The sequence below is a fragment of the Oncorhynchus masou genome, chromosome 24 (genome assembly GCF_036934945.1).
Source record: "Oncorhynchus masou masou isolate Uvic2021 chromosome 24, UVic_Omas_1.1, whole genome shotgun sequence".
Classification (NCBI taxonomy): Eukaryota; Metazoa; Chordata; class Actinopteri; order Salmoniformes; family Salmonidae; genus Oncorhynchus; species Oncorhynchus masou.
In genome coordinates this window covers 101,415,078-101,428,822 of record NC_088235.1, presented here as the reverse complement: position 1 = coordinate 101,428,822, position 13,745 = coordinate 101,415,078, and the positions used below count along the sequence as shown (strand labels likewise).

Below are 13,745 nucleotides of genomic sequence, written 5' to 3'. Positions count from 1 at the left end.
TGAGATAGATACTAAGAACAGTTTGGATTCAGATGTTTGCTCTTGTTTGACCTGACTTTGATACTGCTGGTTTTGTCTCCTCCAAACAAAGATACAAGAAAAACAATGCATATTTTGTTAATTTCTTTTCATTAGACATCAGCTCATCTCTCCTGGGCCTGATCAGTGTGGGTTAGAAAGGCTTTAGTTTAATAATGGTCAGCTTCAGTCCTCAGAACAACACAGCTCCTATTGATGTACATGGACCTACACACAGAGTAAGAGAGAGGCTGGCTGACAGACTGACATGCAGCACATGATAGAGGGGATCTTCCACGCATCAAATGTCCTATATTACACGAATACCAACACCAGGGGGCGCTTTTGTGCATTGTCAAGACAAACCGGAATACATCCGTCACATATTTTTCTCCACGTATAGCGGAAGACGGTAAACTTTAGACTGCTTTGATTGAAACAGAGCTTCGAGAGAGTAATTTCTAGAAATGTGTACAAGTATGCTGCCTTCGGTGGATACAGTCGCAGCTGCTGAAAGCCACGTCGAGAATGACCGTCTGGGAGACGAACTCAAAGGAAACAAAATAAAACTATCCCTGGCAAAGTAAGAAGGCAGCTAGCTAGCTAAGCTAACGCTTGGTGGACTAGATGGAGTCTAGCTCAATAACACAGCAAGCTAGCTTACCTAGCCATAGTGATTACTACTATCTTACCTTGCTATGTCTCTGAATGTATGTAAAATAATTGTGGCAGGTTATATTTGTAGCTAAAATAACAAGCTAGCAGGAAAGCACATGGTTTACCACGTGCTGTGATGTCCACGCCCCTTTGAGTCTGGCGATGTCGAGTGTTTGTTGAACATGATTTATCATTTATTTCCTACAGTTGTGGTGTGTGTGGCTCTGAAGTGGCGAATTATAGATGTCCCGGCTGCCTCAAACACTCGTGCAGGTAAGAGGAGAGACATCTTGTGCATCTCAATAGTATAAAGTAACTTGCTCTCCCTTTAATTCATGTGCACTGATAGGAAAGACAATGGGAAGCTGTGAGGTTCTGTGTTATACACTATAGCCCTTACAATATCATATGTGATGGAATATTATTTGCTGTTTTCGAATTGAAGCAACCCTAACAAAGCTCTCAATTCTATATTCCTCGTGTCCTTTCTTCTCGTCTCCTTAAAACTCAAGCTGTTTATAAACTATGGCTGTGTGTCCCCCAATTGGCACATTTCCCCCTGTAGGTCTATTGCACTACTCAGGCTCTGGTCAAAAGTACTGCCAATCAGCCCTGGTCAAAGGTAGTCTACTATATAGGGAAAATGGGTTGAGCCCCAAATGGCACCATCTCCCCAGGTGTTTAAGAACCTCTACTTATTTTAATATCAAGATGGTTAGCAATTTATCTTCAGGTTTTTATAACAAGGTCAGTGTTTAAAAGACATGTTTTAAGATTTGGTGGTGGGCTAGACTGCACCTCCTCCAAGGTCAGACATTGATTGGGTAACTCTTCTACAGCCAAGATGACAGTAAAGCTGAAAATCCTTTGATTAGGCCTAGGCTATGTAACAAAAATGTGAAGGTAGGCTATTCTTGAGCGCTCTCTGTGTAGGTATGTGCAATTAAGACAATTGTATCAGTGTTTTTGAAATATGGACATGTCCAGGTGATTCATCTCAGCTGTGGTATGAAGCTATCAAATCCAAGTCCCAGAAAGCAAGTGAAGCCTACTTAGAAATGTGTTTCAGCTTTCAATCTCAGCCTGAATGGCACTATCAAAATTGCTCCTTCTCACATCTCAATATGATTTAGAGGTAATTTGCACATTTCTCAAATGGCTCCCCATTGTTGTGGGCAGCCATTGACATTCCCCAAATAGTTTGTGGAGATGGTCTGAAAGACCCCTGCCAAGTACCTCTCTGTCAGCAAGTGTCTGAAATGGATTGTGATTTGTGAATGTCTGTGTTTGGATCACATTCCAACTGTTTATTAAAATTAACAAGGCCCTAGAGAGAACCACACCAAGATCCCTTGACATTATTATGGAAGTTTTCATTTAGAGTGCAGTCCTACCACGGATGAAAATGGGACTACAGATTCAAATTAGCTACAATACATATGTGGACACCAACTCGTTGAACATCTCATTCCAAGATCATGGGCACTAATATGGAGTTGGTCCCCCAATATGCTGCTTATAACAGCTTCCACTCTTCTAGGAACGCCTTCCACTAGATTTCTATATGGACATTGTTTTGTGCACAGGGGCATTATCCCGCTGAAACAGGGAAGGGCCTTCCTCAAACTGTTGGCACAAAGTTGGAAGCACAGAATCGTCTAGAATGTCATTGTATGCTATAGCATTAAGATTTCCCTTCAGCGGAACTAAGGGGCCCGAACCATGGAAAAACAGCCGCAGAACATTATTCCTCCTCCACCAAACTTTAGTTAGCACTATACATTCAGGCAGGGAGCGTTCTCCTGGCATCTGCCAAACCCAGATTCATCTGCCGGACTGCCAGATAGTGAAGCGTGATTCATCACTCCAGAGAACGCGTTTCCACTGCTCCAGAGTCTAATGGCCGCAAGCTTTACACCACTCAACGCTTGGCATTGCACATGGTAATCTTAGGCTTGTGTGCGGCTGCTCGGCCATGGAAACCAATTTCATGAAGCTCCTGACAAATAGTTATTGTGCTGACATTGCTTCCAGAGGCAGTTTGGAACTTAGTAGTGAGTGTTGCAAACTCGGACAGACGATTTTTACACGCTTCAGCACTCGGCGGGCCCGTTCTGTGAGCATGCGTGTCATTCCACTTTGCGGCTGAGCCATTGTTGCTCCTAGACGTTTCCACTTCATAATAAACTAATCAAAAAAAGAAACATCCTCTCTCTGTCAACTGCGTTTATTTTCAGCAAACTTAACGTGTAAATATTTGTATGACCTTAAGATTCAACAACTGAGACAAACTGAACAAGTTCCACAGAAATTTAATAATTTGTCCCTGAACAAAGGGGGGGTCACAATCAAAATTAACAGTCAGTATCTGGTGTGGCAAGCAGCTGCATTTAGTACTGCAGTGCATCTCCATATGGAATGCACCAGATTTGCCCGTTCTTGCTATGAGATGTTACCCCACTCTTCCACCAAGGCACCTGCAAGTTCCCAGACTTTTCTGGGGGGAATGACCCTAGCCCTCACCCTCCGATCCAACAGGTCCCAGACGTGCTCAATGGGATTGAGATCCGGGCTTTTCGCTGGCCATGGCAGAACACCAACATTCCCGTCTTGCAGAAAATCAAGCACAGAACGAGCAGTATGGCTCGTGGCATTGTCATGCTAGAGGGTCATGTCAGAATGAGCCTGCAAGAAGGGTACCACATGAGGGAGGAGGATGTCTTCCCTGTAACGCACAGTGTTGAGATTACCTGCAATGACAACATGCGCAGTCTGATGATGCTGTGACACACCGCCCCAGACCATGACAGACCCTCCACCTCCAAATCAATCCCACTCCAGAGTACAGGCCTCGGTGTAACGCTCATTCCTTTGATGATAAACGTGAATCCGACCATAACCCCTGGTGAGTCAAAACCGTGACTCGTCAGTGAAGAGAACTTTTTGCCAGTCCTGTCTGGTCCAGCGACGGTGGGTTTGTGCCCATAGGTGACGATGTTGCCGGTGATGTCTGGTGAGGACCTGCCTTACAACAGGCCTACAAGCCCTCAGTCCGACACGCCAAGCCTCTCTCAGCCTATTGTGGGCAGTCTGAGCACTGATGGAGGGATTGTGCTTTCCTGTAACTCGGGCAGTTGTTTCCATCCTGTACCTGTCCCGCAGGTGTGATATTCGGATGTACCGATCCTGTGCAGGTGTTACACGTGGTCTGCCCCTGCGAGGATGATCAGCTGTTCGTCCTGTCTCCCTGTAGCGCTGTCTTAAAGCATGTTGGTTCAATATGGTTATTACTCTGTTACACACCCTTATCAAAAAGAGTATATGGGAATTGCAATTTATTGTCCTGGACACATCTGCAGTACTCATGCTTCCTTGCAGCATGCCTAAGGCACGTTCACACAGATGAGCAGGGACCCTGGGCATCTTTCTTTTGGTGTTTTTCAGAGTCAGTAGAAAGGCCTCTTTAGTGTCCTAAGTTTTCATAACTGTGACCAAAATTGCGATACCGTCTGTAAGCGGTTAGTGTCTTAACGTCCGTTCCACAGGTGCAAGTTCATTGTTTATGGTTCATTGAACAAGCATGGGAAACAGTGTTAAACCCTTTACAATGAATATCTGTGACGTTATTTGGATTTTTACGACTTATCTTTGAAAGACAGGGCCCTGAAAAAGGGACGTTTGTTTTTTCGCTGAGTTTACTAGGACTTACAGTTGACCGGGGCAGCTCTAGCAGGGCAGAAATTTGACAAACTGACTTGTTGGGAAGGTGGCATCCTATTACGGTGCAACATTGAAAGTCACTGAGCTCTTCAGTAAGGCCACTCTACTGCCAGTGTTTGTCTATAGAGATTGCATGGCTGGGTGCTCGATTTTATACACCTCTCAGCAATGTATGTGGCTGAAATAGCCAAACCCACTAATTTGAACGGGTGTCCACATACTTGTGTGTTTGTTGTATGTGGTCCCTAACAAATAAATACCATGGATGAAAGGGCACATTTGGGCTGGTTGAAATTAATGAGTGTTTTAAGCCTTGAAGAATGTGACTGACTGCAAACCACCTTTCACACGTGTTGGTTAGTATCTATTCTATGTAGGGAATGAAAGTCATCAATCCAGAAGAGGGTTTTCAAAACATTACTGCACTGGTGTATGTACTGCCCTGATCACCGGAGGTATAGCTTGGCTTAGGTCAAATAATAAGTGTACATTTGTGGACCTTGGAGTTGGTAATAATATAAACGAGCTGGTGTCAACCAGTTATAGGCCTTGGAGTTGGTAATAATATAAACGAGCTGGTGTCAACCAGTTATAGGCCTTGGAGTTGGTAATAATATAAACGAGCTGGTGTCAACCAGTTATAGGCCTTGGAGTTGGTAATAATATAAACGAGCTGGTGTCAACCAGTTATAAGCCTTGGAGTTGGTAATAATATAAACGAGCTGGTGTCAACCAGTTATAAGCCTTGGAGTTGGTAATAATATAAACGAGCTGGTGTCAACCAGTTATAGGCCTTGGAGTTGGTAATAATATAAACGAGCTGGTGTCAACCAGTTATAGGCCTTGGAGTTGGTAATAATATAAACGAGCTGGTGTCAACCAGTTATAGGCCTTACTCGTTTATAGTTCCCTTACTCAATCACTCCGCACACAGTGAGTCTCAGGTGAAACCGACGCAGAGGATTTCAATCTGTCAGAGGAGAGGAAGAGAAGGGTCTTCCTTCAGTGGCACACAGATATTTCCCAGCATGCAGTGAGACATCTCCAGTCTACATCATTCTGCCTTCTATCCCCAGTCTTCTGTTACCATGATGCAACTCTACCCATAGTGAAAGACGAGGTTCTGCTCTGCATTTTTCCGGACCTGCAGTTAGTTCTAAGTAGCCACTTTATTAAGAAAATTGCAGAGTTTGTATTCTACAATGTGCCTAAATGGATGCTTTGTCCTTGGACATACAGCTGATACTGTGTCAGTATGTTGTGTTCATGGATGAACCAAAACCTCTACACAGCTTCTTTTCTCGCTATAGTTCTAGTGCTGACTGTACCAGAAGAGCAAACTTTGATAAAATGTTATTTAAAAATGTCCTCTTTTATTTTTGGGATTTTTAACCTAGCTTGCCCTGTGTGAAGAAGCACAAAGAGGAGTCGGGATGCAGTGGAATTCGAGATAAGACTGCCTTTGTGGCCCTGTCCAAGATGGATGAGATGAACCTACTCAGCGGTGAGACACTCCCTCTGCTATGCGTGTGTAATGGTCAAAGGTTTGTGGATGGCATGACTCCCTGGAAAGCAACGATTGTTGCTGAGTGAATGGACTATCCTGGCTAAACAAAGATTCATTGAATTGTGTGTAACTGTGGTCTCCTTTGTGGCCCTGCTAGACTACAGGTTCCTTGAGGACACAGGGAGGCTGGCAGACAGCGCCAACAGAGATTCCCTGGTCCGCGGCCCTCCTGTTAACTTTAGAGTAAGTCATTCATCCACCACCTCTCATTTAATTGATTGAATTTGTGATATATTTATATCAGACAACTCTACATGGTGAGGGAGAAACTCACATCCACCACAAGTTTGACAGTGGGACAGGGGGGGTGACGGACAGGCGGGGTGACGGAGTAGGATGATCCCTTCTATCGGGCTCACACCAGAAAGACTTGGAGAGTGTTATGCTTGTCTAAACCGCAATATTAATTTCTATTTTCATAATATCTTTGTGTTTCTTGGAGCACACTAGAGCATTTCTAACTTGCCTCACAAAATCTTTTTTGGAAATGAATTCTTTATATGATTTAAATTGTGTGGTTTTGGGTTTTCTCTCTGTGCCTCCATGGCTCTTCAGGTAACTGTGGTTTGAGCAGAGCTGGAACCCATTACCACAGACATTCATTGAAAATGGCACTTTCAGGGAGCGACTCAGTTTTCCAGCCCAGTCCTTACCTGGATTCATTTAAGACTATTACATGCAGCATTTTATAATGGCTTGAGGTAATGTGTTTTTGCTTCGGTCTGGTTCAGTGGTCACAAATCTATCAATAAAATAAGAATGATACTTCTTAGCGAAATAGGGGGGGTCTGTCTGGCAAGTAATGTGAATGTCTGGCAAGGAATGTGAATGTCTATCTGGGCTGTGGCCTTCCAGAACCTTCTACATGTAATTGTCTAATATCATACAAAGAGACGCTAGCGTCCCACCTTGATCGATAAAGTCTCTTTTTATATCCAAAAACCTCAGTTTTGTTCGCATTTTCTTTAGTAATCCACAGGCTCAAATGCAGTCACAACAGGCAGACAAAAAAAATCGAAATTGTATCCGTAAAGTTCATAGAAACATGTCAAACGATGTTTATATTTAATCCTCAGGTTGTTTTTAGCCTAAATAATCGATAATATTTAAACCGGACAATAACGTTGTCAATATAAAAGGTTAACAAGAAAGGCACTCTCTCGGTTGCGCACATGAAAAAGCTCTGTGACACTGCAGGGTCCACTCATTCAGACTGCTCTTACTCCCTCATTTTTCAGAATACAAGCCTGAAACAATTTCTAAAGACTGTTGACATCTAGTGGAAGGCATAGGAACTGCAATTTGAGTCCTAAGTCAATGGATACTGTCATGGCATTGAATAGAAAATGACAACAAAACAAAATCCTACTTCCTGAATGCATTTTTCTTAAGTGTTCACCTGCCAAATCAGTTCTGTTATACTCAGTCAATATTTTAACAGTTTTGGAAACTTTAAATTGTTTTCTATCCAAATCGACCAATTATATGCATATCCTGTCTCCTGGGCCTGAGTAGAAGGCAGTTTAATTTGGGCATGCATTTCATCCAAAATTCCATATTTTGCCCCCTACCCTAGAGAAGTTAACTAGTTTATCTAGCTTGTCCTGCGTTGAGTATAATCGATGCAGTGCCTGTTAATTTATCATTGAATCATAGCATACTTCGCCAAATGGGTGATTTAACGAGCGCATTTGTGAAAAAGCACTGTCGTTGCACCAATGTGTACCTAACTATAAACATCAATACACAAGTATATATTTTTAAACATGCATATTTAGTTAATATTGCCTGCTAACATGAATTTATTTTAACACAGGAAATTGTCTCTTTTTTTTGCGTTCTGTGCAACAGAGTCAGGGTATATGCAGCAGTTTGGGCCGCCTGGCTCATTGCGAACTGTGTCTAGACTTTCTTCCTAACAAAGACAGCCAACTTCGCCAAACGGGGGATGATTTAACAAAAGCGCATTTGCGAAAAAGCACAATCGTTGCATGAATGTACCTAACCGTAAACATCAATGCCTTTCTTAAAATCAATACACAGAAGTATATATTTCATATATATATATTTTATAGTATATACCTGCATATTTCGTTAAAAGAAATCCAGGTTAGCAGGCAATATTAAACTAAGGAAATTGTGTCACTTCTCTTGCGTTCATTGCACGCAGAGTAAGGGTATATGCAACAGTTTGGGCTGCCTGGCCTGTTGCGAACTAATTTGCCAGAATTTTACGTAATTATTACATAACATTGACGGTTGTGCAATGTAACAGGAATATTTAGACCAATGGATGCCACCCGTTAGGTAAAATACGGAAACGGTTCCGTATTTCACTGAAAGAATAAACGTTTTGTTTTCGAAATTATAGTTTCCGGATTTGACCATATTGATGAACTAAGGCTCGTATTTCTGTGTTATAATTAAGTCTATTATTTGATAGAGCAGTCTGAGCGGTGGTAGGCACCAGCAGGCTCGTAAGCATTCATTCAAACAGCACTTTCGTGCATTTGCCAGCAGCTCTTCGTTGTGCTTCAAGCATTGTGCTGTTTATGACTTCAAGCCTATCAACTCGCGAGATTTGGCTAGTGTAACCGATGTGAAATGTCTAGCTAGTTAGCGGGGTGCGCGCTAATAGCGTTTCAACCGGTGACGTCACTCGCTCTGAGACCTTGAAGTAGTTGTTTGCCTTGCTCTGCAAGGGCCGCGGCTTTTGTGGAGCGATGGGCAACGATGCTTCGAGGGTGACTGTCGATGTTCCTGGAGCGAGGAGATGGACGGAAGCTATACTGGCAATACTAAAGTGCCTATAAGAAATCCAATAGCCAAAGGTATATGAAATACAAATGATATAGAGAGAAATAGTCCTATAAGTCCTATAATAACTACAACCTAAAACTTCTTACCTGGGAATATTGAAGACTCCTGTTAAAAGGAACCACCAGCTTTCATATGTTCTGAGCAAGGAACTTTAAACGTTAGCTTTTTTACATGGCACATATTGCACTTTTGCTTTCTTCTCCAACACTTTGTTTTTACATTATTTAAACCAAATTGAACATGTTTGATTATTTATTTGAAGCTAAATTGATTTTATTGATGTATTATATTAAGTTAAAATAAGTGTTCATTCAGTATTGTTGTAATTGTCATTATTATAAATAAAATTCCCCGATTAATCGATATCAGCATTTTTTTGGTCCTCCAATAATCGGTATCGGCGTTGAAAAATCATAATCAGCCGACCTCTCGTCATTATGGTGCTATCCAAGTATTAATAAGTAAAGGGGTATCCTTTAAAATCAAGGTGAGGAGAATGAGTTCTTGGGTGATTAGGTTCTGAGCCATGAACAGCCATTTCTAGTGTCCTTCCTATTTTTGTAGATTTCTTTGTTGTCAATTAACCAGTTGCTTAACCAGTTAGTTAAGAGCAGATATTTGTTTATGTAATGTTCTTGCTCGCTCTCCCCTCTCGCTCGCTCTCCAGGCTAAGAGACTGACAGCCCAGGCGAGGAGGCTGAACATCACGTTGAGGTTCCTTCCCAACACATTCACCAAGAGCAGAGAGAACTCCACCATCTGTCTCAAGAAGTAGGTTCCTCTTAGACATCAGGGCCATGTTCTGTAGGATACAACATACTAAAGTGTTTTATAACAGTTGTTTTTGGCTCAGCGAAGAAAGGCTATGTTTGCGTCCCCTCTTTATGAGGACCTCTAAACGTTCAGGTGGCTCTTTGACTTAAATCCAAAACCCATACTAGCACTCGACTCTATTTATAGCAAAGTTTAAAAGCAACTTCTATATTGGTTGAGGATCCTCGTGTTGAGAGCAGAAGTGTTTCTCTGCCACAGGATGGCGCTCTTAAGTTTTCACAATTCCTCACATACATTAAAAACAATTATTGTATCTGTGGGGCATCAGTCCTCTGCATGTTTATGAAGGCACTACTCAACTCTGTATACCTGGCATGTGCTGTTTAGTCTTGAGAAGGCCTTACGGCTCAATTGTGTGTATGTGTGTCAGCTCAGGCAAATTTTGGACATGTTGGACAAAGACTTGAAGCAACATTTGATTAGTCACTGGTGTGGAGTAATGTATTGCTGCCTGTGGCCTTCTGACCGGCTATGTAGGCTAAACCAACCCTGTCCATATGTCCTGGCCTCTCTGGAGGCATCATCATTTCCAACTTGTGATGTTTCACTGGACTTGGTGTGTTTCTATAGCAACCTGCCACCCCACCACTCATGAGTGTGAGACCTGCCATAGCCCTAATCCCAGACATGTTTTCTTTTGTTCCCCATTCCCTCCATTCTCGTTCCTTTTCCATTTTCCTGGATTTCCTGCTGTGCTGCAGGTGGTCCCGTCTTTCCATATTTGACAACTTTTCCTGAAGGGATATCGTTCTGCTATTTCCTCTCTCTCTCTCTCGCTCCACCCCACATGGAAGGAAACAAACATTTAACCCACAAGTTAAATAAACAAAACAGAATCTCTGTAATGTCAATCAAAGCTGTCGCTGAACAAAGTTAATGTTAGAAGGTAAGACCGCATTATGTAAGGGGAGCAGAGTAGCCAGGCTCCTTTCTCTTCCAGGAAGACATAGCCTAGTATCTGGTTTTACATTTGGATGGAACACTGGGGGGGGGTTCATTTATAATTTAGGGTTAAATACATAGAAATGAAATGACTGATAAATAAATGGTTATGGTTAGTGGTTACACCCTAAATATCATGCAGTCAGTGTGCATAAAGTTCTATCTTGGGAGTTTTCAAGGAAGAGACAGATGAGGATTCTCTAGGGATAGGAAATAAACTAAGGGTGTCGACTAAACAGAGACTGGCACTAAGGGTGTCGACGAAACAGAGACTGGCACTAAGGGTGTCGACGAAACAGAGACTGGCACTAAGGGTGTCGACGAAACAGAGACTGGCACTAAGGGTGTCGACGAAACAGAGACTGGCACTAAGGGTGTCGACGAAACAGAGACTGGCACTAAGGGTGTCGACGAAACAGAGACTGGCACTAAGGGTGTCGACGAAACAGAGACTGGCACTAAGGGTGTCGACGAGGACAGAGACTGGCACTAAGGGTGTCGACGAGGACAGAGACTGGCACTAAGGGTGTCGACGAGGACAGAGACTGGCACTAAGGGTGTCGACGAGGACAGAGACTGGCACTAAGGGTGTCGACGAGGACAGAGACTGGCACTAAGGGTGTCGACGAGGACAGAGACTGGCACTAAGGGTGTCGACGAGGACAGAGACTGGCACTAAGGGTGTCGACGAGGACAGAGACTGGCACTAAGGGTGTCGACGAGGACAGGGACTGGCACTAAGGGTGTCGACGAGGACAGGGACTGGCACTAAGGGTGTCGACTTGGACAGGGACTGGGGCTGTCGACTTGGACAGGGACTGGGGCTGTCGACTTGGACAGGGACTGGGGCTGTCGACTTGGACAGGGACTGGGGCTGTCGACTTGGACAGGGACTGGGGCTGTCGACTTGGACAGGGACTGGGGCTGTCGACTTGGACAGGGACTGGGGCTGTCGACTTGGACAGGGACTGGGGCTGTCGACTTGGACAGGGACTGGGGCTGTCGACTTGGACAGGGGCTGTCGACTTGGACAGGGGCTGTCGACTTGGACAGGGACTGGGGCTGTCGACTTGGACAGGGACTGGGGCTGTCGACTTGGACAGGGACTGGAGCTGTCGACTTGGACTGGGGCTGTCGACAGGGACTGGGGCTGTCGACTTGGACTGGGGCTGTCGACAGGGACTGGGGCTGTCGACAGGGACTGGGGCTGTCGACAGGGACTGGGGCTGTCGACAGGGACTGGGGCTGTCGACAGGGACTGGGGCTGTCGACAGGGACTGGGGCTGTCGACAGGGACTGGGGCTGTCGACTTGGACAGGGACTGGGGCTGTCGACAGGGACTGGGGCTGTCGACTTGGACAGGGGCTGTCGACTTGGACAGGGACTGGGGCTGTCGACAGGGACTGGGGCTGTCGACAGGGACTGGGGCTGTCGACAGGGACTGGGGCTGTCGACAGGGACTGGGGCTGTCGACTTGGACAGGGGCTGTCGACTTGGACAGGGGCTGTCGACTTGGACAGGGGCTGTCGACTTGGACAGGGGCTGTCGACTTGGACAGGGGCTGTCGACTTGGACAGGGGCTGGGGCTGTCGACTAAACAACAGCAGCAGGAGAAAATGGGTTTGAGCATTTAAATGTAATGATTTACTTGGTGCATTATATAATCAGCAGATGTTGGAGCAGTGTGACTGCAGATGTTTAGTGACATATTCGTGCTACACACACGCAGCCAGAGAGGCCATCATTACACACACACAGTCAGAGATAGGCAGTCCTTACACACACACATACAGCTAGAGAGAGGGAATCATAATTAGCGGCCAGCTATAGAGGCTTTTATCCTGGGCGTGCACCTGCCTGCATCTCCCTGGTGACTGATGTCAAAGCAGGTTAAGGGTACACTAAAAGTGTTGAACTAGAAATGACAGGCCTGCAATACTTTTTAAACCAAATCAACCAGTGGTACACATATGTAATAGTTGGGGAATAGTGCCGTTTGGAATTCACCCTATACTCTTGTTCAAATGTCAGCTGATTTATTGGTGGCTTCACTGGCTTGCGAACAGATCAGTTCATTTTTTTTATGTAATACTTTGAATTGAAATGTGGTTTGGAAATGTTTGGTGGCCTCCTGTTAGCAATGTTTTGTTCTCTTTTCTCAAGAAGAAGCTTGTTCAAGTTTTGTTCTCTTAACTTCTGAAGTCATGTTTTCTTTTCTCTGCTGAAGAGTCAGCTTGAATACTAGTGTTTATCGTCTTTCTTCCCCTTTGTTTTACTTTTCTGGATGGAAGACAACTAGCAATAATACACACACACACAACCGTTCAAAAGTTTGGGGTCCCTTAGACATTTCCTTGTTTTTGAAAGAAAAGCACACAAAAAATTGTGTCAAATTGATCAGAAATAGTGTAGATGTTGTTATTGACTATTGTAGCTAGATCCAAGTTTATCATTTTAAAAGGCTAATTGATCATTAGAAAACCCTTTTGCAATTGTTAGCACAGCTGAAAACTTGTGCTGATTTAAAGAAGCAATAAAACTCTCCGCCTTTAGACTAGTTGAGTATCTGGAGCATCAGCACTTGTGGGTTCGATTACAGGCTCAAAATGGCCAGAAACAAAGACCTTTCTCCTGAAACTCGTCAATCTATTCTTGTTCTGAGAAATGAAGGCTATTCCATGCGAGAAATTGCCAAGAAACTGAAGACCTCACACAAAGCTGTGTACTACTCCCTTCACAGAACAGCGCAAACTGTCTCTAACCACAATAGAAAGGAGTTGGGAGGACACGGTGCACAACTGAGCAAGAGGACAAGCACATTAGTGTCTAGTTTGAGAAACAGATGCCTCACAAGTCCTCAACTGGCAGCTTAATTAAATTGTACCTGCAAAACACCAGTCTCAACACCAACGGTGAAGAGACGACTCCGGGATGCTGGCCTTCTAGGCAGAGCACGAGTTCTGGTTGGGGACTCCGTGTGTGTGTGTTACATACACACATTCAAAAGTTTGGGGTCACTTCGAAACGTTCTTGTTTTAAAAGAAAAACACTTTTTTGTCGTCATTAAAATAACATCAAATTGATCAGAATTGGTGCTGTGTCGAGTTTCCCTTTTTATTTGTGGGAGCTGAAGTCACCTTCTGAAATGGCAATGCAATGATATTCTCTCCGCGATGGCTGTGTTTCT

General features: G+C 44.1%; 1 protein-coding gene across 1 annotated transcript in view; it reads left to right on the top strand.

Moving 5' to 3' along the window:
* The first annotated feature begins 390 nt into the window (after nucleotides 1–390).
* The window catches only part of znhit6 (zinc finger HIT-type containing 6), a 50,186-nt gene continuing 36,831 nt past the window's right edge, over nucleotides 391–13,745 (top strand). The window contains exons 1-5 of the mRNA XM_064935911.1: nucleotides 391–601; nucleotides 883–948; nucleotides 5,793–5,899; nucleotides 6,060–6,145; nucleotides 9,450–9,553. Of these exons, the coding sequence (XP_064791983.1) occupies nucleotides 486–601; nucleotides 883–948; nucleotides 5,793–5,899; nucleotides 6,060–6,145; nucleotides 9,450–9,553 (479 nt within the window). The 5' untranslated portion in view covers nucleotides 391–485. The remainder of the gene's footprint in view (nucleotides 602–882; nucleotides 949–5,792; nucleotides 5,900–6,059; nucleotides 6,146–9,449; nucleotides 9,554–13,745) is intronic.